This window comes from Python bivittatus, unplaced genomic scaffold (assembly GCF_059951505.1).
Source record: "Python bivittatus isolate LINGU-HERP-01145 unplaced genomic scaffold, Pbiv_v1 ctg000700_np1212, whole genome shotgun sequence".
Lineage (NCBI taxonomy): Eukaryota > Metazoa > Chordata > Lepidosauria > Squamata > Pythonidae > Python > Python bivittatus.
Window position 1 is genome coordinate 33,148,763 of NW_028277098.1, and position 25,759 is coordinate 33,174,521.

The 25,759-nt window shown below is 39.2% G+C and overlaps 1 protein-coding gene across 2 annotated transcripts in view; it reads right to left on the bottom strand.

Moving 5' to 3' along the window:
• Window positions 1-25,759, bottom strand: part of AK5 (adenylate kinase 5) — a 150,754-nt gene that overhangs the window by 26,969 nt on the left and 98,026 nt on the right. For both annotated transcript variants that reach the window (XM_088128404.1, XM_088128403.1), the window contains one exon: window positions 24,574-24,650. In XM_088128404.1, coding sequence (XP_087984530.1) covers window positions 24,574-24,650 — 77 coding nt within the window. The remainder of the gene's footprint in view (window positions 1-24,573; window positions 24,651-25,759) is intronic.

Below are 25,759 nucleotides of genomic sequence, written 5' to 3' on the forward strand. Positions count from 1 at the left end.
CACCAAACAAATGGTCCAGTTTGCCAGCTACAATCCCCATGCCTGACCACTATAAGTCGAAGAAACACTTTCTCTGAAGTGTTGTGTTCTCTTTAACTCTTGGTACATTAACCTACCTCCATCCCTGGTTCTCACTTCACTTGGTGTCTTCCCTCATGTCCACGTGCAGTTACATGCTGAACCAGAATAAAAGAGTTGGTGGGTTTTAACCATTCCTAAATCCACCCTCTTCTCATTCCTTGCTTCATATAATTGGCTCCTACTTATTACACAGCTAAACAATATTATAATGTATCTCAGAGGTGCATAAAGAGCAGAAACCACAGAATCTCTTTTTCTCTTCCTCTTTTCCTCCTTTAAGTTGCCACCATGCAGCTTCTTTCTTTTTACCTACTACATGCTAATTCTTCTGGCTTGCCAATACTACTCTGGGTAACAAGGCTAAACACATACATAAACTTTAGAGAGTAAAAAACATTCCAAATGTAGTTGTCATAAACAAACAGTATTTCTTATCTCAACCAGAGTGAAACAATCAAAAGAGAAAATAGTTGCTTTCTTGTACAAATAATTTTTTTAAAAAACCTTCAAAGTTGAGTTCAACTCTTCACAATTACAAGGAAACATTATTGGCAACAATATACTTGTTTATCACTCTCTCCTTCTGAGACGTTTTTTAAACTTCCCAGTCTAGCACACAGCCCTAAGATCTCTTGGTGCTCTCCTATCCAAGTATTAACCAAATTTGACCCTGCTTAGCTTTTTAAGGATTACCCAAGTACAAATGATCTTACACAGTTACTTTGTATTTCCTTAATGGTTTATAAAAACACCAGAATGTTTAAAAGTTACTTTTTAAACTGTTGATTTACTGTTCCTCCTATATTCTCACTTCATTTTCAAGTTCTTCATAAGGACTCCCAAACAAACCATATGGTATTCTCTGTATATATATTGCCAATCTTAATCCTTTCAGTAGCACTTAGCTACCTTTACCTGGAATTTGTTCGTTCCACCTAGTTCTATTCCTCTAAAGGCAAAATGAAATTTAAAATCTTTGCTGTCATCTCAAGCTTTAGTTCAAACTTCTCTTATGTCCCCTTTCATTCCATTTCTCCACTATTAATTAGCACAAAGACTATTATATCTCAGTTGGTTGTCCTGTACAGTTTATTTGCAAATCATGTTGCTTCTTTCTTTACAACAGCAGTGGGCAACAATAACAATGTAAGGCTAGGGGCCTCAACTCAGCTTCATGATGATGATGATGATGATGGTGATGTTCAAGTGGTGCTTCAGATGTTTTGAGATTGCATCCAAGGCGCCTATTACTATCGGTACTATCTTTGCTTTCCTTTGCCACAGTTGTTCTACTTCTATTTGCAGGTCTTTGTGCAACCAACAATAACAGTAATTGGTAGTCCTCAAATAACGATTGCCCTGTTTAGTGACTGTTCAAAGTTACAGCACTGAAAAAGTAAGTTTATGACCAGTCCTCAAACTTACGACCATCACAGTGTCCCACAGTCATGTGATTGTCATTTGCGTGTTTCACAACTGGCTTCTGATGAGCAGAGCCAATGGAGAAGCCAGCAGTAAGATTGCACGTTGTGGTCACGTGATGTCTCACTTAAAACCACAGGTGACTCGCTTAATGACCATGGTGGAAGTGAGGTCATGAGTCTGTTGCAGTCATGTGGTGTCTCACTTAATGACCACATTGCTTAGTGATGGAGTTGACGGTCCCAATTGTGGTCGTTAAAGAGAGGACTAGGTGTATAATAATAATATACCTTCTGAACAGCATCCAGTGATACTATAATATGACCAAAACGGGCATGACTTTTTTTGCCAATTGTTTGGCATTAAGATTAGAGAATGGGAAACCTCTCATGGATAAACCAGATCATCCCCACAATTAAGAACAAACTGATGCCTGGAAAACCCTGCATTCTTACATTGTAACAATGCAGCCATTTTGCTGCTGAATTTTGCTGCTCTTGGAGTGCTCGGGTACTGCAAAAAAGGATGCTGGAGGCCATATGTTTCTCCTAAGTTGTCCATCTGGTTACTGCACAAGTATTTCATTGAAACTTAATTCCTCTTCCAGAACTCTGGTAAATTTCACTGTTCTACCTCTGGTTATGTGGCACCTTGCCTTAAATCCCTACCCTGGCTGCCTGTTCACACCTGGATTTTGCACAAGCTCTTATATTTAAAGCTGACTAGAATATAATTGTGTTAGGTATGAAATTAAGACAAATCACACTGGGAATTAATTAGTAAGTTTGCAAGTTCCAAGAAAGCACTGTGTGGGCAATATTTCAGTTTTTTGGTGTAGTCTTATATTATAGCAACACACAAACAGAGGGTTGGGGCCAAGCTGAAATGTATGCGCATCATTGACTTTGGGGAAAAAATAACAGGCTTGCTTCCAGGGGTACTTTGCATACAGCAAACCTTTCAGGACTTTGTTATAAATGAGAGCAGTGCAATACATTATTTTCTCCTGACATTATGAACTCAGGTATATTCATTTTTAAGATAAATATACAACCAAGGTGGCACTACTTATACTTCTGATTTTGAACCCAAATGCTTTGAACAAAAATGAAATATTATAATTCTTGCCCCCAAAAAAGTCACACAAGGGTCACTATAGAATCATGTGACCTATCATACAGATATGACTTTCAAGAATTTTCAGTTTGATTATTATTCTTTAATATGACTAAAAGATAAGATGTAAAATACCGTAATGTTAAAGCATTTTCTCTTCAGAAAGCTGGAACCCTAAGTCAGTGAGTTTAAAAAAATTGGTTTTTTTTTTTTATTGATGCAGGAACTATGGCAGCTCAGAATGGGGCAATGATTTTTACTCTTCTTAGTTTTAGAATTGGAAATGCTACATGTAAAGACAATTGTCTTCAAGTTGATTTTGAGGGGTTGGGTAATGAAAATGGTGACGGCATGGGAGTGCCAAATCTTTAAAAAGTATCTCATACTTAAGTCTCTGAACTTGACTGATAGCCTCTTCACTTTTCCTTTCCTTATCCATCTTTTCCATTACTTTCAATCTGCTGCCTATATATCTGCATTTATTATCAGGATACTATACTTAGTTTTTCCAGTAAGAGCCAATGTGACTTTAGATTCAGCAGCACTCATCCTCAAGACCTGGATTAATTTCAGTGTGGTTGAATCAAGAATTGCTGATTCTTCTAGAAACTGCAGTGGTATTTCTCTTCCAAAGAGCCTTTGAAGCCAGGGAATTACACAACTGTAATGTCTGTGTCAAGTGATTAGCGAATGCCTACTTCTCATTCCTTAGATAGCTTTGACTATAAATAAATGTCTTCTCTGCGATATGATTGTCTACTTTATCTTTCAAAAAGGAGACATCCTGGAGGGATGGACAGATTGAGCACCCTTATAGCAAAAGAATAAATGAACCACCCACATAGCCTGCTAATCTTTTCCTATTGTCTGCTATCCCTTCTGTGTTCTTCACGTTATTCTAATCTACAACTGTTTGGTTTTTGTTTTGTTTTTTCAATATAGCTGGCTTCTGCTCAAGACCTAAGATCATAGGATCAGCTTTGCCACAGCAACCATGTCACGATAGCAATTCAGAGGTCAAATCTATAGCATGGCTGTTGTGGCCCAATGGTCTCTTTGTGACTTTTCTATCACTCCAGCAATAACAGGAATGTTACCAAGTAGATCATGCCAGGATACTATCACTGCCAGAAGCAACAGTCCAAATGCAGAGTAGAAAATAACATACGAACTATGTCAGGGATTCTCAAACTGCAGACTGGGAACCTCTATGAGAACAGCAACCAAATTTTGGAGGAGTGAAGGCCAGCTATTAGAGCCAGGATATTTCAACTTTCTTCAGCACTTGGCTAGGGGCCACTCTCTCCACTCATGAAAATGGTGTTGGAATCTGTCAGTAGCAGCAGCCCCTGCCTCGCTTCTCCTCTTTGACTGAGTTAAGACAAAAACAAACATCAGCAAACATCAGCAACATTCCCAAGAAAAGGACAATACAGAACTGTGCTGACCTCAATCTGAAGATGAAGCTGTGTATGCTTCTATTTTGTGCCCAGGTTACCACACCTATGCTACCCTCCCTCCACACCATCTGTACTGCTTGGATGGGAGCATTTTGGCTTTGCCTATGGGAATTAATGGGCTAAGTGGTGAAAGATGAATTTAAAAGCAACAAGAGTTTTAAATGAAAAGGTGGCACAAGCTTATGCTTGCTCTGTTTCTTTGTTACAAGAATTTCTCTACTACTCATTCCAACAAATTTCTAGAAAGTAAGGTGATGGTGATCATAATAAACAGAAAACAGGAAAGTCTTAAGAGCCAAGACAAAAAGGAATTGTGGGCTGATGCTGAAGAGGTTTCCCCCCCCCCTTCAAGCCTTTCACTAGGGTCTGCATAAGGATCATTTGGGGGAGATGGAAGGAGTGGGTAGGTGAGGAAGAATGCCACCACTATCTAAGTATGCATGAATGTTTATGGATTTTCTCCATCAACCCCAACATATCATTAATTATTTACCTATTATTTTATTAGTATTTCTTTGATTATTGTTGTTCTTTGCATACATTTAATATGGTACTTTTGAAAATATGTAGTTCTGTATCTGAGTAAACACTTTTCCCCATCCCTGCTGATTTCTTCCTGATTTGGCACTGATCTAGCACATTAGCATCCCTGATGAACAGCCAAGCTGGCTTTCTTCCAACTCAGTTCTTTTCCCAAATAGCAAAACTTTTCATTCTCTCATTTGAACTACATGAGCTTCACAGGACCAGCATATGGGGTGTTACAGACCTCAGCTTGTAGTTTTGGGGGGAGGTTGGATTCTGTAAATGTATCACTTGTTCACAGGTACTGGGTGGAGCTGGCAACCCTAGGCTGGCAAGGTATAGAAGGTGTACAGGGCAACAGACAGTTTTCAGTATTTTTGTTCTGTCAACTTTCCCATTGGAGGAAGGATCATCTTACATTTACTAGTGTTGTGCAGCGGGTGGCTTTGGGTGTAGCATGTAATATATCAGCAAATTTTATTTGGGGGAGGGTGGCATTACACATTACATTCATTACACACATTACATTCATTATCTGAGGGAGTCCCCAGTAGCATGAAGTTTGAGAACCACTCAATTATATGATCTTGCATAGGATCAAAACATCAACACATTACGGCACTAATGATATCTTGGACCTAGACAGACGTAAAGACAAATTGTGGTAAGTAATAACATTTCTGTAGAAATACAGCTCCAAATGCCTCTACAAAGATATTTCTCTCACTGTGTCTTGATCTAAGTCTTGATCCAAATGATAATTATTTATTACTGAATTCTCCAATGCAAAATTGCTTTATAGAAAAACACCCTAAAAGCAAATAAAATAAAATAAAACAAAGAAACAATCTCCAAAATAGTATTTTTAATACTAAAAGCAGCATTTTCCCCTAAGCAAGATAGAGTTCTTTGCAACTAGAACTAATTTTTTAAAACTCTTTAATACACCAGTTCCCATGGTAACTTAAGATGAACAGATTGTTCATGGATGAAAAGAATTTCTGTTAAACATCTTTTAAAATTCCAAGACAAAGACTATTTTGCAAATTCTTATGGTATATTTTTATCTAGACTGCCATGAATAAATGTCCCAATATCTGCTCTATATCTCAAATGGATATCCGTTCATCAATATTTACATTGTAAAAAAATTAAATACTTCAGTTTTGAAATCTAGAGATCTTTCCTGTCCATATGCCTAGAACTATCATAATTATAGCCACAAAACAAAGCATTTAATAGCAGGGGCATTTGTGGTGAGCATTATCAAAAAGTCAAGATGATAGCCACAACTACGTGAATGAAGCCCCACCCCTTTCTATGTGTGTCACACATGCAAAACATATAAAAAGGGATAGGATGGTCACAGCCATCATCTTGACTTTTCTGAACCTCTTACCTCCACCCATGGATGCCCCTATCTAAAAGTAGAAATTGGGTGGAATAGCTACCAACCAAAAGTCAATGTAGTGACTTGATACACATTATGACAAGCTAAATATAGGGAAGTTAGGAATGGGCCCCCATACCCAACGAAGAGTGGTATTCTAAAAACAAACAAATCTCAGTCCAAGCCTGAAACCTCTGTTTTCTTTCTTTGCTTTGAGGCTGTTGAGGTTCCAAGTTCTGAAATCAATATTTTTACATACATGCATTCATATGAAATATTTTATTGCTGGGAGAGCTTGACTTGTTTCAGGTGCTCAATTTACGATTGTTCATTTATGTATGTATTTTTTAAAATTTCTAACCACTTCTCATTGTTAAAGCACTCCCCAAACAGTTTTTTTTTTAATCTATTATACTTTTCTGCAACAAAATGATAGAGATTATGAAGTAAAATAGGGTAGTAACAGCAAATTCTATTTTATTCACATAATGATTTAAATGCAAAACTGTACATGGTCAGATTATTTCTTCCTTTTAAAAATCAGAAATGGTAAAGAATGTTGTTAGTTTGTATTGCTCTATGTACTCTACCAGGAATACTGATTTGCTGACAACTATAGAATGGAATATGGTGTGGGAAAGGAGATAAATGTTAATTATGTGCTTTCTTTTTTTAACTATATTGTTTTACTGTAAAAAAAAAAAGGAGAGGAAAGACAGAGAAAGAAAGAAAACAAAAAGAAATAATATTGATCGGTCTTTCATTACATTGATAAACCAATTCATAAATTGAAAACAAACAAATATCAGCAATCCAAGACTATACATCTGGGAACATGCTCTTTTTCCAATATTGAAGCATTATCTTTTTTGCTGGCCCCTATATCCTCAATTAACTGATAATTCTTCACTGAGTGATAAATTCAAAGACTTTGCTGTATATTCAAAAATACATTTTCATCTTTCAGTGATAATGATCCCTGTAACGTCACATTAACGAACTTGTGTGCAGCTTCTTGTAAGATAATGAAACCCAGAATCTTAGCTTTTACATAGCAAGAGAAATGTTCTTTGTTCCATTTCTCAGTCATCTCATTTTTGCTAAATATTTTGCTATGCAAAACTATGTTTTGCATTTCTATACAAAAATTATTTTTCATTTTTCATGATGGAAGAGACAATGCACTAATGGCTCCTTTGAGTACATATTTCTAAAGGGAAATAGATTTTAATCAACAATGTAAGTTTTCTGGCAAACAATGTGAAAGTCTTTGTGGAAGTCCTTTGTTTTCACGATTTCAGATATTTACTGACTTCTTCCCTAGTAACCTATGACTCATTTTAATAATTTAACACTTACAATTTCTATGAGAACAAATGATAATTCTTGAGTGGAGGAAATGTGTATCATGTCAATGCTTAAGAATGAAATGTTCTATTTCATGCTTGCGCAATATGGTGCTTTCCAGATAACCTGGGTGATGGTTCTGTTCATGATGACCATACTTACTGGCAGAGGATGTAGGCTATAGTCCCATGTATGTAACAGGCACCAGATTGGGGAACACAGTTTTATTCCTTCACAGATTTCAACTATTAACTACTAGGAGTTTACATGAACTAGTCATGTAGAGAATTCTGTCATGACTAAATCTGCTTGCATCATATTTTCATTGCCATATACATTCATGCATACATTGTATTCAGTTCCCATGAATGTAATATCTATGAAGGTGATTCTGAAAGTTGCCGGCCAGAAATGGTCGGCACTTCAGCGGTTCAAGCCCAGCCTTTGCATAGCAGAGTGGGCTCCTGCTTCCTCCCCCAGTTCCTGTCAACCCAACAGTTCGAAAACTCACGTGAGTAGATAAATGGGTACTCTCACTCCGGTGGGAGGAAAAATGCTGGCAGCGCCTTGCAAAAGGAGTCAGGAGCAGTTGCCGGGTAGCGCAACCGTGCTCGCCCGAAAAGGGCGCGAAGCAACGGAAACCCCGCCTCCTGCGCTCGCCAGCTGGGCTCTGCTCTAGGAAGGAGGCCATGGCAAACCACTTCCGAAACACCTTGCCTTGAAAACTGCAAAGGACTCGTCCAAAAGCAGTCACTGCAAAGTCGGTAACGACTGAGTGCAGATTAAAACAACAACAACAACAACAACACAATAACCTTGTTATTAATGTAAATCTATTTAATTAGATCTGGATGAGGATACTGATGAGAGATTGTGGGAAAGTTGGGGAACAGTCAGTTTAAAGATTATCCCAGAAATGTTAACTCAGTGCAGGTGCTGAGAGATCTGCAAAAAGCACCTTAAAGAAACTCTATCTTATCACATTAATTAACTCAATATAACTGAGGTTGGAAATTTTCCAAGATTCTGTATTTATCCTAAGTTAGAGTTAAATTCCCTTATTGAAATCCATGTTATTCTTACTTCCTCAGACCTGCAAAAACACACACACACATGCACTGGGACACATAGGCCCTGAAGTATATTGTCATTTGAAGTCCATCAGCTAAAATGAACAGTATTTCTTCATTTTATGTTTTACTAATTGTAAACCAGGAGTAGGGAACCAGATACTCACCAGACGTTTTGGTCTTCAACTGTCAGCCCTAGCAAAATTGCCAGGGGCAAGAAAATGTGGCAGTTATAGTCCAAAACATCTGGAAGATAACATTCAGGTAACAAGCACTTGTGATTGCAATTATACCCTGAACACAAATATATGCAGTAATATCTAAAGCTCCCTTTAAAATGGTAAATGCTGCTACAATATTTAAGGGCAGTTGCAATGGGAGAACCAGTGGGAAAAGGCTGTTTAAACATTTCTTCAACTGTTTGGTCCCCATTTCTTATTTTGTCCAGAAGCAGTTTCTTTTCCTTTAAGCTTCTTAGTGCACACTGAGACCAAAAACCTCTTCAGCACTTTATCTAGGAGCAGAAGGAATAGATAGGACCAAGACAGTTTTCTACTCCTTCTTCCGAACTGGGAGTTGCTTTTCCAGTTTAAAAAAGAGTGACTAGAGTAATACTGTATAATTTTTTTACTGTGTAACATGTTGTTTGGATCTAAGGATACAATCCCAAACAGAATTATAAAAGAAAAGAAATAAGATCCATTTCCCAAAGAACATGGTTAGATTTACTCATTTACTACATTTATATCCTGCCTTTTGTTCAGGACCCTAAGATGTGTATAGTATGCTCCCACCCTGTATTATTCCCACAAGAACCAGTCTGTGGGAAATGGATCTTATTTCTTTTCTTTTATAATTCTGTTTGGGGCTGTATTTTTAGATCCAAACTACATGTTACACAGTGAAAATTTACACAGTATAAAATTCCCCAAATCATATTGTAAGTAGTCCATTTCTCATTTCTGTCTTAAACACACATTCCAAACAGCATGGATATTTAATCGCTTCTTTTTTTAACAAAACACAACAACTTGTTATCTTCTGGGCACTAACCGAAATTGAATTATTCTATGACATCTGTTGTGCTGTGATTATCTTCAGCACAGGTGGCCTCCCATGTGTTCAGTTTTTTAAAATATTTTACTGAATATAAAGGTGTAAGCTCCAGAAAGATTTATAATGAGTAACCTAGAAGAAGTCATTCAATTCTAATGCAAAATATGACTTGGGGCATTTTATTACTTGATTTGTACTTTATACTAACAATAAATGTACTTTCTTTGGTTTTGGTTTAGCCTGCTTCATAAACACATCTCTTATGACTTGTAAACTGTAGTTTATGGCTTAGCATGTGTAATTCCTGAAAACTGCAGTTTATTCAATGAGCCATAACTAATCAAATCATATATAAATCCAGCCATTGTCTTTCAGCTTACTATGTGATGTATTATTATTTACATCTGCTACTGTACCAGCCTCTCTGCTGCGTGGCAGCCTCCCTGCCTGAGCTGCTGGAGGCCGTCTCGGGGCTGGCGGTGGAGTTCCCCAGGCTTATGGTTCTGGGGGACTTCAACCTGCCATCCCTGGGATGGTCCTCTGAGGCAGCTCGGGAGTTCATGGCTATCATGACAGCCATGAGCCTGTCTCAAATTGTGCGGGACCCAACCTGAGATAGTGGCCACATGCCGGATTTAGTTTTCTTGTCTGAGCAATGGCAAAGTGATCTGAGGGGAGATGTACAGCTTTCCCCGCTGTCATGGTCAGATCACGTCCTGGTGACCCTGAGTTTCTCCTATGCCACCCCTCTCTGCAGGGAGGCAGGACCCATGCGATTGGTCTGCCCCCGGTGCCTGATGGACCTGTCAGGGTTTTAGAGGGAGCTGGGGGATATTCCCGTGGACCTGCTGCACGGTCCAGCAGAGGCCCTGGCTGCTGCCTGGAATAGAGAAGCGGCCGGGGCCTTGGACAGGATTGCGCCTTTGCAACCTCTCTTGCCACGTCGGCCCCGACACTCCCCGTGGTTTACGGAGGAGTTGAGGGTGCTGAAGAGGGTTAAGAGACATCTAGAGCGCCGCTGGAGGAAGACACAGACTGAATCTGACTGAACACGTTAGAGCCGCTATTAAGGCCTACATTGTGGCGATAAGGGCGGCGAAGCGCCAATACTTCTCCACCCTTATTGCGTCTGCAGAGTGCCGCCCGGCGGTCCTGTTTGGGATCACCAGGTCCCTCCTTGGTAAAGGGGATGTGGTGGTTCATTTTCAGGGCCGCACGGAGGAATTTGCAGAGCACCTGCAGGATAAAATCGCTCGGATTCATTCCAAGTTGGACTCCAAGCATGGTGCAGGGTCTGGGGAGATACCAGGGGATCGTTCTTGCCTAGTTAGCTGGGAACGGTTTGATCCTGTGGTTCCTGAGGAAGTGGACAGGATCCTCTGGATTGTGAGGGTCACCACTTGTCATGTGGACCCATGCCCCTCCTGGCTGGTGAAAGCAGCTCGGGAGGTGACATGTGGTTGGATCCAGGTGATGGTTAAGGCATCCTTTCAGGAGGGAGTGTTTCCAGCGCCCTTTAAAGAGGCGTTAGTGCACCCCCTCCTCAAGAAGCCCTCCCTGGATCCTACTGTACTGGACAACTTTCGTCCAGTCTCCCATCTCCCCTTCTTGGGGAAGGTGGTTGAGAAAGTGGTGGCTTCACAGCTCCAAAGGGTCCTGGAGGAAACAGATTATCTGGACCCTTATCAGTCAGGTTTCAGGCCCGGCTATGGAACGGAAACGGCATTGGTCGCACTTATGGATGATCTCTGGCGGGAGTGGGATGGTGGTAGTGCGACCATCCTTGCTCTCCTTGATCTCTCAGCGGCGTTCAGTACCGTTGACCATGGTATCCTATTGGGACAGCTCAGGGATATGGGGGGTGGGCGGCACAGTTTTGTGCTGGTTCACCTCCTTTCTCCAGGGCCGATCCCAATCGGTGGTGATAGGGAGCGAGAGGTTTGTTTCCCCGCCCTTTGGAACATCTTGCCCCCGGAGGTGAGACAGGCCCCCTCACTCCAGGCCTTTTGGAGGGATTTGAAGACCTGGCTCTGGCATCTGACCTGGGGCAGGGAGGGAGGATATCAGAAATGGGGTTGGCTGGCCCCTTAGTGGCCTGGTGTGGCCCCTATCGGCCTCTTGGATCTTTTAGCCTTTTTATCTTTGTAATGTCTGGTTTTTATAACTTTTAATTGTATTTCTGATTTTAGTTTGTTATAAGCCACCCAGAGTCCCCCGTTGTGGGGAGATGGGCGGGGACAAGTCAAATAAATAAATTAAATAAATAAATAAATAAATAAATAAATATAACAATATTATAACAATGCATAGCAGTGTTAATACTTAAATTTAAACAGATAAATGTCTTCTTACTTAATAGCACACTCCTAGGGCAAAATCAAAGTTGTATAAGTGGAAGCAGCACATACAACAGATCTTTTTTTCCTTGTCTTGTGCTGGATCATCTTGAAACCCCAAATTTTACATGAGATAGGGTTCAACATTCCTGTTGTAACTCATTTAGTAGCACAATATCAACGCCTAAAGAAAATATTAAAATCCACTTCCAGGGGAGGCACGGCAAACTGAAGATGTCTCTGCAAAAGTGGAGCTGACGACCGCAACAAAGACCAAAGAACCGGTGAGTATACCGGTCCTCCAGAACCTCTCCAGATAAGGACAGGAGATTATCCACATGTGCTCTGGACAGCTGCTCCTTATGCAGGACAGCAGTCTTCCGTGGGTTTGAGCACCAGGAGACAAAGGGATTAGCCATTTTGCTAGCAACCATGGCAGAGCCCTTTAAAGGACACTAAGTTCACAAGCCTCAACTTTCTAATCACTTTCAGAAATTGCCAATTAACCATTTTAAAGCTATTGGAGACCTTTGGAATGTCAAGTCACCAGGTGAGTTTAACTTCAACTCTGAACAAATGAACAATTAATTACAAGCTTAAAAACTTAAAGAATTTGAAATAAACAGCAAAAAGCTAAATAAAATTTTGATCTAAGAAAGTTATAAATGGATTTAGGGTTCAATTAAATTTGTAATATTGACTTTTTCTATAAGATTTTGGAATTAACTGTAAAAAAATAAATAGCTTCATGGGAACCCGAGTATTTTGGCTATCTTGGTTCATAACAAAGATAAGTTACGTTATGATTTTAGAAACTGGATACTAGAGGGGACTAAAGATTCTAAGTAGAAATAAAAAAAAATACAAGCCAACTTTTGGTGTTGGTTAACTGGGGCTTACAAAGTGATGCAAAAATCATAACATTGGAAATATTAAAGGAGTTCTTTGAAGAATGGAGCCAGAAATTAGTAGCTACAATATCAACAGTGTAAGTAATGATGTCTGATTCAATGGATAGATTATGTCCAAAAGATGTCAGTGAGGGAATGACAGGTGTGGAGCAAATTTTGTCTGGCAAGACAGAGAAAGTACTGAAAGTGGAACTACAAATGAGATGATTTAGAAAAAAATGCTTTATTGGATACACAAAAGAAACTGGCTGAAGTTTTAAAAATTAAAGGGGAAATACAAATGACAAACCAAGAGAATGACCTGGAAAATGTTTTCTTATTGGATCTACAAAAGAGGCTTGTTAAACCCTTGAAGAAGTTTGTGCGATGGGATAAAGAACAATTGAACGGAAATCAAATCCTACGATAATATTTGAAGGATTAAGATTGTTAGAAGTAAAAGGAATATATATTTGATCAAGGTTAAAATAAGACATTTATTTGCAAAGTTCTAGCAACCCTTTAGAAAATTTTTGCTGACACCAGGATTGAAAAGTTGATGTTTTATGGATTTATTTATAGGTAAGGGATGGGATATGAGATGAAGAGATATCTGGTTATAACCTTATAGGAGGTGAAGAGTTACTAAATGTATCTATACTTATTGTAATGAAGGTTGGAACTCACTTCCTTATATATTTCTATTCTTTTTCTTTATCATATTCTTCCTTTTTCTTCCTTTTTCTTCTTTCTTGCACTTTTTCTACTTCCTTGCTATCCTTTTTTCTTTAAGTTTCATTTGTATTAGTTTTTACTACTGTAATCAAAATCCTTAATAAAAGTTATATACTTTTAAAAAAAGAAAATATTAAAATCCAGTTTTTGCTTCATGCCAACAAAACAGTAAGGAAGGCACAAAGGGAACCTACTTCAAGGCAGCATTACATATACCGGATACTCCTACCAAAAAGACCCTCTTTATGTCTTTAACTGAACTATGATTTCTCTCCCTATTGTCTGGAACTTCTGCTTTTCCGCACAGCCTTTAACCCTTCCTTATAAATCAGAGAAATCCAGGAAGATTGTGTGGTGGGAAAGGGTGCAATCACTAGTGATAATTCAACTGAGTAGATTCATGGAGCCCCATCTCTCCTGCAGTTGTAAAATAAGGGATTGCTACTCTAAATAATACAAAAGTGATTGACAAACATCTCTGCAGTGTAGAGCAGCATAGCACATAGAAGTCTGGCATGTAAAACAACACTGGTCTGTCTTACCATCCACATATTTTAGTGCCTCTGGAAAACAAAATAACTTGTGGTTCTTTAGGAGTGTGCTTCAAAGAGATGCACATCCTGTGAATCAGTTTTAATCTGGAAAATGTACAAGGAGATTCAAGATGCAGTAAGTGGTCAGTAACCAACATTAATGGTCTACACTGCAAGTTAAGAACCACTTCTTGGCTAATATAGTGCAAGTTTAACATATGGATACCTCCATCTTCAGAGAATTGTCAAAGAGTTCTGCAAAATATTTGCCAGCTATCAACTCCTTAGTTGCACACAGTTGCCTGGAAACTCTCTCTTGGCCCCATCGTTCTGACAGGCACTTTATTTCCTCCCAGATACACATGACATGCTGATATCTAGATACACATCTTTACTTGATATTCTCAGCAGAGAAATGCTTGGGCCAATTTACAGTTTGAAGACTGCATGGGCAATAAGAAGATTATTCAGTGAAGCATAAGAGTTCTCCCACAGCCACATATTCTCAGGCATCAAAGGCATGTTTTTAAGAGAATATTTTTAGCTCTTAAAAAGCATTTTTTCCCTTTTGGTTCAGCTTAATTGTGCAGAGGACCAGGCTGAGGATTGGCTTCAACAGATGCAGAATGCTGTACTACAGTTTACAATGGCTATTCTATTTCATTATTTTCCAATTTCATACTATCGTGCTTTCAATCAGTCAGCATACAAACCTTTTGCTGGTACAAAGATACGCACATACAATGTAGCAAACTTGTTCTCTGAATCCATGGAACTTGAGCAATTCTAGCTAGCTTTCCAAATGCAGTTAATCTACATAGAAAATTATAACAGACAATTCTATTCTGTAAAATCTATGCTTCTATAAAGAGACAATAAGATCCCATTCTTTTCAGCTTTATAATTTGCAGCTCTGTGAAAAGATGACAGTGCAATATAACTGGCTGCATATTTTCTGGTTCATCTGATCTAGTAACAGATTTGTAACAACAAAATGGATCAAAGCTCAACATCATTATCACCACCAAAACTATGTCCTCTACTATGTCACCATACTGACAGCAATATAACTGTTTTGCTTCTATAAAAGATGTGTTGGTAAGCTCTCCCATGATGTCCTTTTCAAAACCCATATACTACTAAAACTCTCGTGTCTGTAACCTTCAACTGGGCAAAATGGGGCATCATAGGACAACAATTTTTGAACCCAGGTACCTCAAATGGGCTAACTTACAGAATGCGTCCAAAATCCAGGGACCATTACTCCTGTGGGATCGAAATTTGGCAAAGTTGTGGCCGCTTCAGTGCCACCCCACTGCCATGGTCAGTCATGGTCACGTGATCATCATTACCAACATTCCCTGACAACTTCCCACAAGTCAATGCAGCAGCCAGCAGGAAGTCTAAATTTGACTGTGATTGCCAACGGTCCCTGCCAGTTTCCCAGCAAAGTCAGTGGGGAAACCAGCAAGAAGTTGCAAGTCCAAGGCCAGCAGGCAGGTAAGTGGCTGCTGCTGGGTGAGGGAGAGAGTGAGGGGGTGCACGAGAGATGCAGTGAGGGTGCACAGGGGTGTGTGAGAGGCGCAGTGCAGATCAGGGAGGGTGTGAGAGAGTGTGCGAGAATGCAGCCTAGGTCAGGGAGGGTGCATGAGGGTGTGGTGCAGGTTAGGGAGGGTGACCAAGGGGTTGGGAGGGAAGATTTCTGACACTCCCTGCCAGCTTCCCACAAGGAAACTCATTGGGGAAGCCAGCAGGAAGTTGGAACTCGCTCCCACTCCCACTGCTTTTTTGCCTGCCCTTGGTCATTCTGTTTCTCTACTTAGGTAAGGAGGTATCTCTAAAATGTGAACCCAATGGGTCACGGGTTGTTTAGTGTGGAATTAAAGTTCATAAGAAGAGAGGAGAATGCTATTATAAAGTTTTTACTGAATGGAGGGGGATTTATCTCTATTTAAAAAAAAAACTTTCAAAATCAAACTACATTTCTGTAATATCTACAGGCTACTTATGACAAAATGCTCATCCTTGCTCTGAAGCTATGGAAGAGTTCTGCTAGGATGGAGAAGGGAATATTCTTAACACCTCTGTTTTTTTCTGATGAAAATCAACCCCTTCCTCTTGGGGGTTTCTTTAATCTATACAAAAATAAGAATCCCCACTTTATCCCCCTGACTGGAGGATAAATTGAGAAAGAAGAAAGATTTAGTCAGATTATCAGAAAAGAAGTTCAAAATTCCAACTCCTGCATACTCATTTAGGCCATCTGAGCCAGACTGCTCAGCTTCTGTGTAGCCATTTGTAAAACAAAACAAAACACCTCCTGGTTAAAGCTCAATTTGGTGTAATTTATAATCCTGAGCTGCATCCTAAAGGGGCCTATTGTAACAGTTTGGCTTTTTTAAAAGCTGTTTTAAGAGATCACAGAACATATGCTTTGGATGGAGAGATTATATTCTTTCTGGGAAGTTAATCGTCACTATTCTAAAATGCATTGCCAAGAAATAACTATGCATTTGCAGTGAATCTCTTTTATGTAAGAGGTACGGAATATGTCTTTTTTCTTTGCAGTAAAAAAAAAGGGTCAATAAGTTTGCAGTCCTCAACTCTAAAAATGGTCACTTTTGCTAATGCTGTGATGCAGCTGCATAGAGTAAACCTAAAACACATTATGTGGTCTGAGTCCTTTAAAACATTTCATGTACTCTGAATGCCTTAAGATTGGCAACCCTTTTTCAGCTGAGGGTGGCATTCCCTATGGGTTAAGCCACTGAAAGGCTCAAGATAGATGGGGTTGCAACAAGTGAGTGAGTGAAGCCAGAACAGAAAGTGGGTGGAAATGCCATTCTTTTTCTGCCTCTCCTCATATCCTCTTAGTTCTCTTCCAATTATGAAGCTGCAAGGAATGAACAAACCACTCCCGTCAAAGGCCCCTTCTTATCTAACATGATGGGGATTGCTGAAATCAGCTGTTCACCCCGGTATCAGATGGTAAGACTGTAATGGAAGGTTTGAGTGAGGAAGTGTGATGGAATGGAGGATCAAGGTTATCAGGAGGGAGGGGAAACATTCCAGAGCAAGCACTTCCTCAGTCCTCAGCGAGAGCGTGGGAATAGAAAGAGGAGGAGGCTGGCCCCTCCCTAGGGTCTCATGGGGTTATATCCACTAGTTGCTTTAGCATAGGTTGAGTCTGGCGAGATTCTGTCTATTAGGTGCAAGCTAATAAAGGAACTGAACTATCTGGATTGCCTCGTTGTTGTTCTTGGGCTGAACCTGACAAAGACTGAACACATACCCCCATTTCAAAATGTGCCCCAAATATATTTACAGTGTTGCCACTGATGTAAGTTTCCTAAATGAAGGTAAGATCCAGCATATGTAACCCAAAGCCAGCCGGCCAACTGACCACAAGGCTAGGTTTCAAAATGACAATGAAGACTATGTTGTATTAATATAGCTCTTTATTTCATGAAGCTAGGAACTAAATGCATATATAGTAACCTTACATTCTCACTCTCTTATTATTGCAATGTTTGAAAACAAAATTATAGTCTGAAGCTTTAGCCGCACATTTCAGCTTAATATAAACTCCTTTAACATAAATTCTTTCTTGGCCCCTTGAATAAGTTTCCATGGCTTTCAGCATACTACCTTCCTTCCCAGATAACGTTATAGGTTTTTATCTCACCTTTCTGCTTACTGACTTGGAGAGCAATGGTTGCTCTTCAGATTCTTTGTTATATTCAGCTAGAATCAGCTGACATTTTTTCCTCGTCGCTGAAGGACGTTTTAAGGAGAAATCTGTGGTGTGCAATTTGTTCCATGTTTTCTTCTAACTAAATAAAAAAATTACAGGTTTTTGCATTCATTCAAAACCTATTTGACAAAGATGAGAATGGCACAAAAATACTTGTGCGCTCACTTGGGCAAGTAAGGCTCCTTTCAAACTACAGGTAGTCTTTGCCTAATGACCACAATTGGGACCAGAATCTTGGTCATCGAGTAAAGTGGTCATTAACAAATGCCCACGTGATTGCTTCACTCAACAATAGCAATTTGGGCCTGCTCTTTTGATCCATCCTCTTTCCCCTCCCCTCTCTCAGTGGTGAATGGAGTACCTGAAGATTTGAGGTCTGTGACTACCCAGCACTGTAGGGGGAGGAGAAACCTCACAGCGCTGGATGGTCATGGAGATCAAATCCTGAAGTTTTGAGGTCTGTAACTGCCCAACACTGAAAGGGGAGGGAAAACTTCCCCTCCCCCTTCAGTGCTAGGCAGTTGCAGACCTCAAATCTTCAGGTTTTGAGCTCTGTGACTGTCCAGCACTGAATGGGGAGGGGAAACCTCCCAGCACTGGGCAGTTATGGAGCTCAAATCCCGAAGACTTGAGGTCTGTTCCCTCACACTGTTGCATCCCCTCCACTTGCAACCTTCCCTGCTGGCTTCCAATGGGGAAACTGGCAGAGAAGATTGCAAATAATGAACACATGATCGTGGGACACTTGGCAACCAGTCGTAAATGCAAGCTGGTTGCCAAGTGCCTTAAATGCGGCCATGACTGTGGGCGGGGGGCGTCGTTGTGACATTTTATAACAGCCAGAAGTGTTTTACAGGCCATAAAGCAACTTTTCCAAGGCCATCATAATTTCGAACCATTGTTAAACAAATGGTCATTAAGCAAGGACTACCTGTATCCTCCTAGCTGTCCTTTCAAACCTACATGCAGACATCAGGAATTAAGCTCAACTGGAAACTGCTTTTATCTTACCAGCCTTTGTGTATTACATTAATGTTGGTCTGGTATAAAAAGAATTTCTTAGACTACAATATTGCAAACAAAGTATATAAAAGTTATCTGAACTTGATCTATTGGGAAATTACCATTCTGAATTTCTTTAGAGGAAAAGACCTCAGGAAAAATATTTGCTGCCACCAATATCAGCAAAATATTTGGATTTGAAAATGGATGGCCTCTCAAACAGGTCAGAGCTCAGATAAAGGTTCAGAAGAGTCATAAAATTGTACATTGGAACAGCTGGAAAATGTACGGAAAAGAAGAGCAAAGGGAAGAAGAATACATACGGCAATGAAAGAAAGAAAGAAAGAAAGAGAAAGAAAGAAAGAAAGAAAGAAAGAAAGAAAGAAAGAAAGAAAGAAAGAAAGAAAGAAAGAGGAAGGAAGGAAGGAAGGAAGGAAGGAAGGAAGGAAGGAAGGAAGGAAGGAAGGAAGGAAGGAAGGAAGGAAGGAAGGAAGGAAGGACGTTTATGAGGGGAAACTTATTAGGATGGCCAACTGAAGGTACAGCTTATTTGGATGTAATTTATATCAGCTGAAATATATCAAGAGTTTAAAAATTTGCCTTTAAGAAATTTCCCCAAATTTGCGGTTATAAGATCATGGCCATGTATCTATTCTAAAGAGATGTTAAAATCACAACTACAAACCTATTTCCATAGAAGGAAAACAGAAATCACAAATACGGACCAGCAAAGAGGTTATTCTCTCAAATATTAAGCAGTAGCACCAATTTCAATCTAAGGAACATGATTCCCAGTGATGGCAGGAAGCACTAATGCACACACTATGTCTGGAAAAAAAGCCCTCATTCTTAGGAAGTATGTTCATGCAGTAATTGGATTACATAATCTAATAGTGGTGATGCTCAAAGAAATTCAGTAAAGGGATTCTAGGGACATGGGATATACAGTATATAGACACCCTAACATCTAGTCACAACTGCCTATTCAGTGTTTTTGAGCCAAGGCAAATGTATTTATTTATTTAAATTTGTTTTGCCTGCCCACTCCAGTAGACTCTGGGCAGATTACAGATCTAAACAAGCCATTAAGACAGTTATAAAACAATATAAATAAATATAAAATAACACAGACGGCCCGGACTAAAAACAGTCATAACAATAACAATAAAACACATCCTCCACCAACACACTCAGCCCAGGCCTGGGAAAAAAGCCAGGTCTTGAGGGTGTGCCAGAAGCTCAGAAGAGTGGGTGCCATCCATATCTCTGGGGGATGCTGTTCCACAGGGTGGGCGTAGTGACAGAGAAGGCAGGCTTCCTTAGTGCCACAAGATGAAAACATTTAATTGAGGGAAACTGTAGCAATCCCACTCTGCCCGAACATACCAGGTGGGCAGAAACAATCAGACAGCCAGGCCCTGTGCCATGCAGGGCTTTATAAATCAGGGCCAGCACCTTCAATTGCGCCCAGAAACCTATTGGCAACCAATGCAGCTCGCACAGCAGCAGTGACATATGAGCATAACAAAAAGTGCTTGTCACTGCTTGCCTCCTGGTTAGAGCACTGAAGGGCTTCCTGGTTGAGGAAAGGGTGCAACTGGTATACAAGATGAACCTGTGCAAAAGGCCCTCTTGGTCACTGCTGCCATTTGAGCAGTAGCTGTGAGTCAAGAGGGAATCCCAAATTATGCACCAGTCTTGAATGGGGAAGTGCTACCCCATCCAAGACCAATGATGAAAATGTCCATGGCCCAGGGGGTCCAACAAGCACAGCCATCCATCCAACAACAGAGCCAAAGTATTATAAAAATATTTCTAGATGAAATCCAGACAAACGCAAATATTTCACATTAAACTAATTACAACAGGAGGGAGGTCAAGATAATTTTCAATTAGTGAACAAGGGTGACAACCTGCTACAAAATGTTGTGTGCAGAGTGTTGCTGTTCAGTCCAGTCATAAAGCCAAGACCTTTTCTAGGATACTCCATGCCATTCCCCCTCCTCTCAGGCTGCATTCACACCACACATTGAACCACAAACTAGCCAACCTTATTTTAGAGGAATATATTACTTTTGGTTAGAGCAGGGTTTCTCAACCAGGATCCCATGGAACCCTAGGGTTCTGTGAGAGGTCACTAGGAGTTCCCTGGGAGATCATGATTTATTTTAAAAATTATTTCAAATTTGGGCAATGTGCTCTCGCAGTGATGGGCAGAGACTGAACAAAAATCCAGTTACAACTCTTTCTCAGCTCCCTGGTAGTATGCTGTAGGATTGCGTTTATTTGATTGAATCCATTCTTAATTTTTGAAGCAAGATAGGGGAGACTGTTGATAACTGGTAAACGCTATATTGCAGGAAAGGAGGAATATATCACAGGAAGGGAAGAATATATTGAAGGAAGGGAGGAATATATTACAGGAAGGGAGGAATATATTGCAGGAAGGGAGGAATATATTGAAGGAAGGGGAGGGAGAAATGCATTTTTCAAGAAATTAATGGACTTGTCCAACTTAGTCTGTGACATCAGTCTCTCCCTCCTGCATGTTCTCCTTGCGGTTTTCCTGTAGTTATTTTATTTAAATAAATTTTGTACATGTTTATTCAGTCACGTCTGAGGGTCCATTGTGGTGATTTTTGAAGAGGAGGTGTGACAGAGAAGAGGAAGATTCTAGAACAGACAATGCCAATAAGTTTAATGATAACGATAATGAAGAATTTAAATCTTCTCAGGCATTTCCCTGCACTGGTACATCAACGGACTCAAAAAAAGTCCATTTTTACAATGAAAGCTATTTATCAATGTTTTGGTATTGGGTTTTACATGGACTAGTGATCCAAATTGTCCTATTCTGTTGTACCTCACCTGTGGCAAACAACTTACAAATGCAGCAATGGCTCCAGCAAAATTAAAAAGATACTTAACTACAAATCACAGCCATATGACAAGTAAAAGTTCTGATTATTTTAAACGGCTATTGGAATCACAGAACGAACAGAGTAAAGCTTTTGTTAATAAAATGACAGTCTGTAAAAAAGGCCAAGAAGCAAGTCACTTAATAGCGGAACTTATTACACAGCAAAGGAAAAGTCACACTTTGGGTGGGAAAGTAATCATGCCAGCATGTAAAATAATAGTGGGAAAAAATGCTAGGACCGGATGCAGTACAAGAAATTGAAAAGGTTCTACTATTAAACTGTACAACAAGTTGGCATATTGATGACCTATCACATGATGCTGAAGAGGTTTTGTGTGATAAACTGAAGAACAACAGCTTTTCTATCCAAGTTGATGAGATTTCACTAATAAATGTCATGTTATGGCATTTGTAAGATTTGTAAGATTTGTAAATGGTAGTGAAATTCAAAAAAACCTTTTCTGCTGCAAAGAACTACACGAAACATGCAAAGGCCAAGATGCATTTAATGTTTTGTCTTCATATCTGGAAACAAAAATCTGTCTTGGAGGAACTGTGTTGGCATCTGTACCGATGGTGCTTCATCAATGGTTGGCTCCATGAAAGGTTTCATTTCTCTTGTAAGAAAAGAACATCCTGATGTTGTCATAGCACACTGCTTTCTTCACAGAGAAGTGCTGGTGTTAAAAATTCTTGGAAATGAAATGAAAAAAGTTCTGGATGATGTTACAAAAATGGTTAACTTTATTAAACAAAGACCAGTTCACTCAAGAATGTTTAAAAAACTGTGTGAAAACCTGGACGAAGAGCACATAAGCCTCCTGTTACACACAGGTGTCTGAGCTGAAGGCAGAATTGCAAGAGTATTTTTGAATACCACATTTTGCTGAGTGCTTTGAAGATGGAGAATGGTTGCAAAAACTAGCATACTTAGTGGATATCTTTCATCACATGAACCAGCTGAACAAGTCTCTGCAAGGCACTGGAGAAAACGTTTTGACTTCAAGTGACAAGATTCTTGGATTTAAAAGAAAACTCAATGTTTGGAAAATGTTTTCCAAAGGAAATATTGAAATGTTTCCACTGCCGCTTGGGCTTGAGAGTGAGGAAGGATACCAAAAAGTCTCAAATCTAATTGAAAAGCACCTGGATGTATCGCAGAACAAAACTGATCAGTACTTTCACTCCCTCTCAACACAAATATATGACTGGGTGAGGGATCCTTTCTCTGCATCTTCTGCTCAGCCTGAGAACTTCACAGAAAGAAGTTCTGTGTACCTTGTAAGCTGCAGTTTGATTGTACACTCAAGATGAGATTCACTGATCTGCCCATGGACAAGTTCTGGATTTTTGTGAAAGAACAGTATCCTGCCATTCACAGGAAGGCACTGAATTTTTTGCTGCAACTTTTTCAACTTCTTACATGTGTGAGCAAGCTTTTTCTTATTTAATAAGCATCAAAAACAAAGGCAGAAATCATCTCATTTCAGTTGAAGATGAAATCCGTGTGTGCTTATATCATGTTCAGCCCAGAATTGAGTATTTGTGAAGCAAAAAAACAAGCACAAGTTTCACGTTAAAGAGCTAAGTTTCATTCTTTATTTTTAGTTTACGAACACTGTTATTGCATATATATAGCCCTACACATGAAACAAATATAATAATTATGTAACTTCTGGCCTATATTTGAGCCTGAATGTGCAGGGGTTCCCCCAGGCCTGAAAAATATTTCAAGGGTTCCTCCAGGGTCAAAAGGTTGAGAAAGGCTAGGTTAGAGTATGGCTCAATGTGTTGTACAAACTCAGAAAATTGGTTAAAACAAGTAATCCTTGATTAGGTTATGAGTACCATGGGAAAAAGTGTTGTAGGAACACAACTTTTCTCCTCTCTTGCTCACATACACATACTTGTTCTATATTTGTATTAAGCCAAGGCTTATTTCCCTATTTTTATTAACCATAATTGGCAGGATTCACTCAGTACATTAAGCCAAATCTCCCACTTGGATGTCCTCCAGAACTGTGGATTTCAATGTCCAGAATGGCCCAGTGTACATGGTCATTGCTAAGAATTCTGTGAACTGAAATCTACATATCTGGAAAATGCCCCAGTTGTCTTAACATGATATATGAATCCAACCACACATTTAGTCAGCATTCTATGGCCACTGAGCTTCATTTGGCTGTTTGGGAGAAGGGGAAGACATTTCATTTTGCCTCCTGACTTTTTCCTCCCACAGGAAGTAGGCTTTTTAATAAAATATTCAGTATTCAAAATATGCAATGCAGAGTGCTATTGTTCAGTGTTCCAGTCAGCTGGCTTTCTCAGTCTCTTGTACATTGGTTCTGCCATTTTGACTAGTGTACTCATGCTAACTAAGTTAGGAAACTGAAGAGTTAGAGTGATCTAAATATTAATTAAAATACAATTCTATGCATAACTATAACTGAGTTAACTGGGACAAATCCCAGATAAGTGAAAATAAAGTTAAAACCTAATGAGACCATATGCAAGGCTTTATTGTTTGTTTTTTTATTACATAAATGTGAACTTTTATTTTCAACATTCACAACCACATAAAAATTGATAGAATATTTTTTTCCAGGTATCAAAACCATGTGAATTTCTTTTTAGAATGTACAGAAGCCTGAAACAGAAAAGAACATAAAGAACACAAAAAGGAAGCCCTGAAAAGCATAAGACATGCTCAGAATAAGAAAAGAGATGGGATAACGAAATACATTTTAAAATGTGGCAGAACTCCTTTGAACACATTTTTGTTGCATCAGATTTCGGACAGAGAAGCTGTCTTATTATGGCATTCAGAAAGGAACAGAAACCCTCCTAATAAGCTTTGCCCCTGCCTATCAATTCCCTTGCTTACTCAGAAACCAAGACAGGTATAAATGCAAACCCAAGGATTTTTCCACCATTACCTGATCTTCAAAGTCAAATTCATTATCAGGAATCTCTCCTGGGTCCACAATGAGACTAAGGTCAACTTCACATGGACCTAAAATAAGAAAGGGAATTTTTGAAATAAAATAGGCAGGTTTCATTTTGTATGCAATGATACAATCTCATAATTAATGGAAAAGGTCTAAATAATTCTGAATATTTTTATAGGGTGGTCATTCTAACCTAAACAAGAGATTGCTCGTACTTAAAGAAAGCAAGAGTTTTGTTTTGAATTCTAATGGCAATTTCAGTTTCCTAACATAAAGATGTAATCTGATATTAATTTATCTAAAAGGAAGTCTTACTGAACTCTCAGAATTAACTCTGAATAAACACATACATTATTCAAGACCTAGCTGTCTGGAGAAGGCTTTAATGCTGAGAAAGATGGAAGGAAATTGAAAAGGATGACTAGCGGCAAGGGGGGGTGGGCTCAGTTAAGTGGCAATGAGTACACAGTTGGAAGACTTGAAGGATCAGGTTAGGGACAGATCATCATGGAGAAAATATATCTATGTGGTTGCTGAGAGTTGATACTGAACTTGATGACACATATTCAATCCATTCATCAAACAATCAGAATTGTACAGTACTCTTAATACTGGACTATTACAGATGCTTATTATTGAGTATATCTCACTGAGTAAAATGGGACCTCATTTCTGTGTATCAACTTTCCTTTCATGTGTAAAAAACAAAAACAAAAACAAAACAACAATGTAAAATTTTCACAAATATGATATGTTGAAGGATTCATATGAAAATACTGTATAACAAACATATTGTAACTTTTGGTTTGCAAATGTTCACTGTTTTAGCAGGGTGATAACAAAATGGAATGGTTCTTTCCAGCATCATTATACTCGTTTGAGATCCTCAGATTTAAAAAGAGAAACAGCCATGACCTAAAGGGCCTATGTTTTATTTTAAAAAAATAGGAGTAATTTTTTTAAAAAGTACCAGAATAATGTCCCCATTTTTGCATATTCTTTTGAAACTAGAAAACTTTGGATTTGTATTTTTGCTTAATTTTTTTTGTTTTTTTTGTTTTGCTGAGGGTCTGAATATTTTAGTGACTCATTTCTTGAACAGAGAGAAAGAGTGTGTGGAGGTAAAATAAATACATGGGTATTAGAATGCATATAGAAGGAACAAATTGCTGCC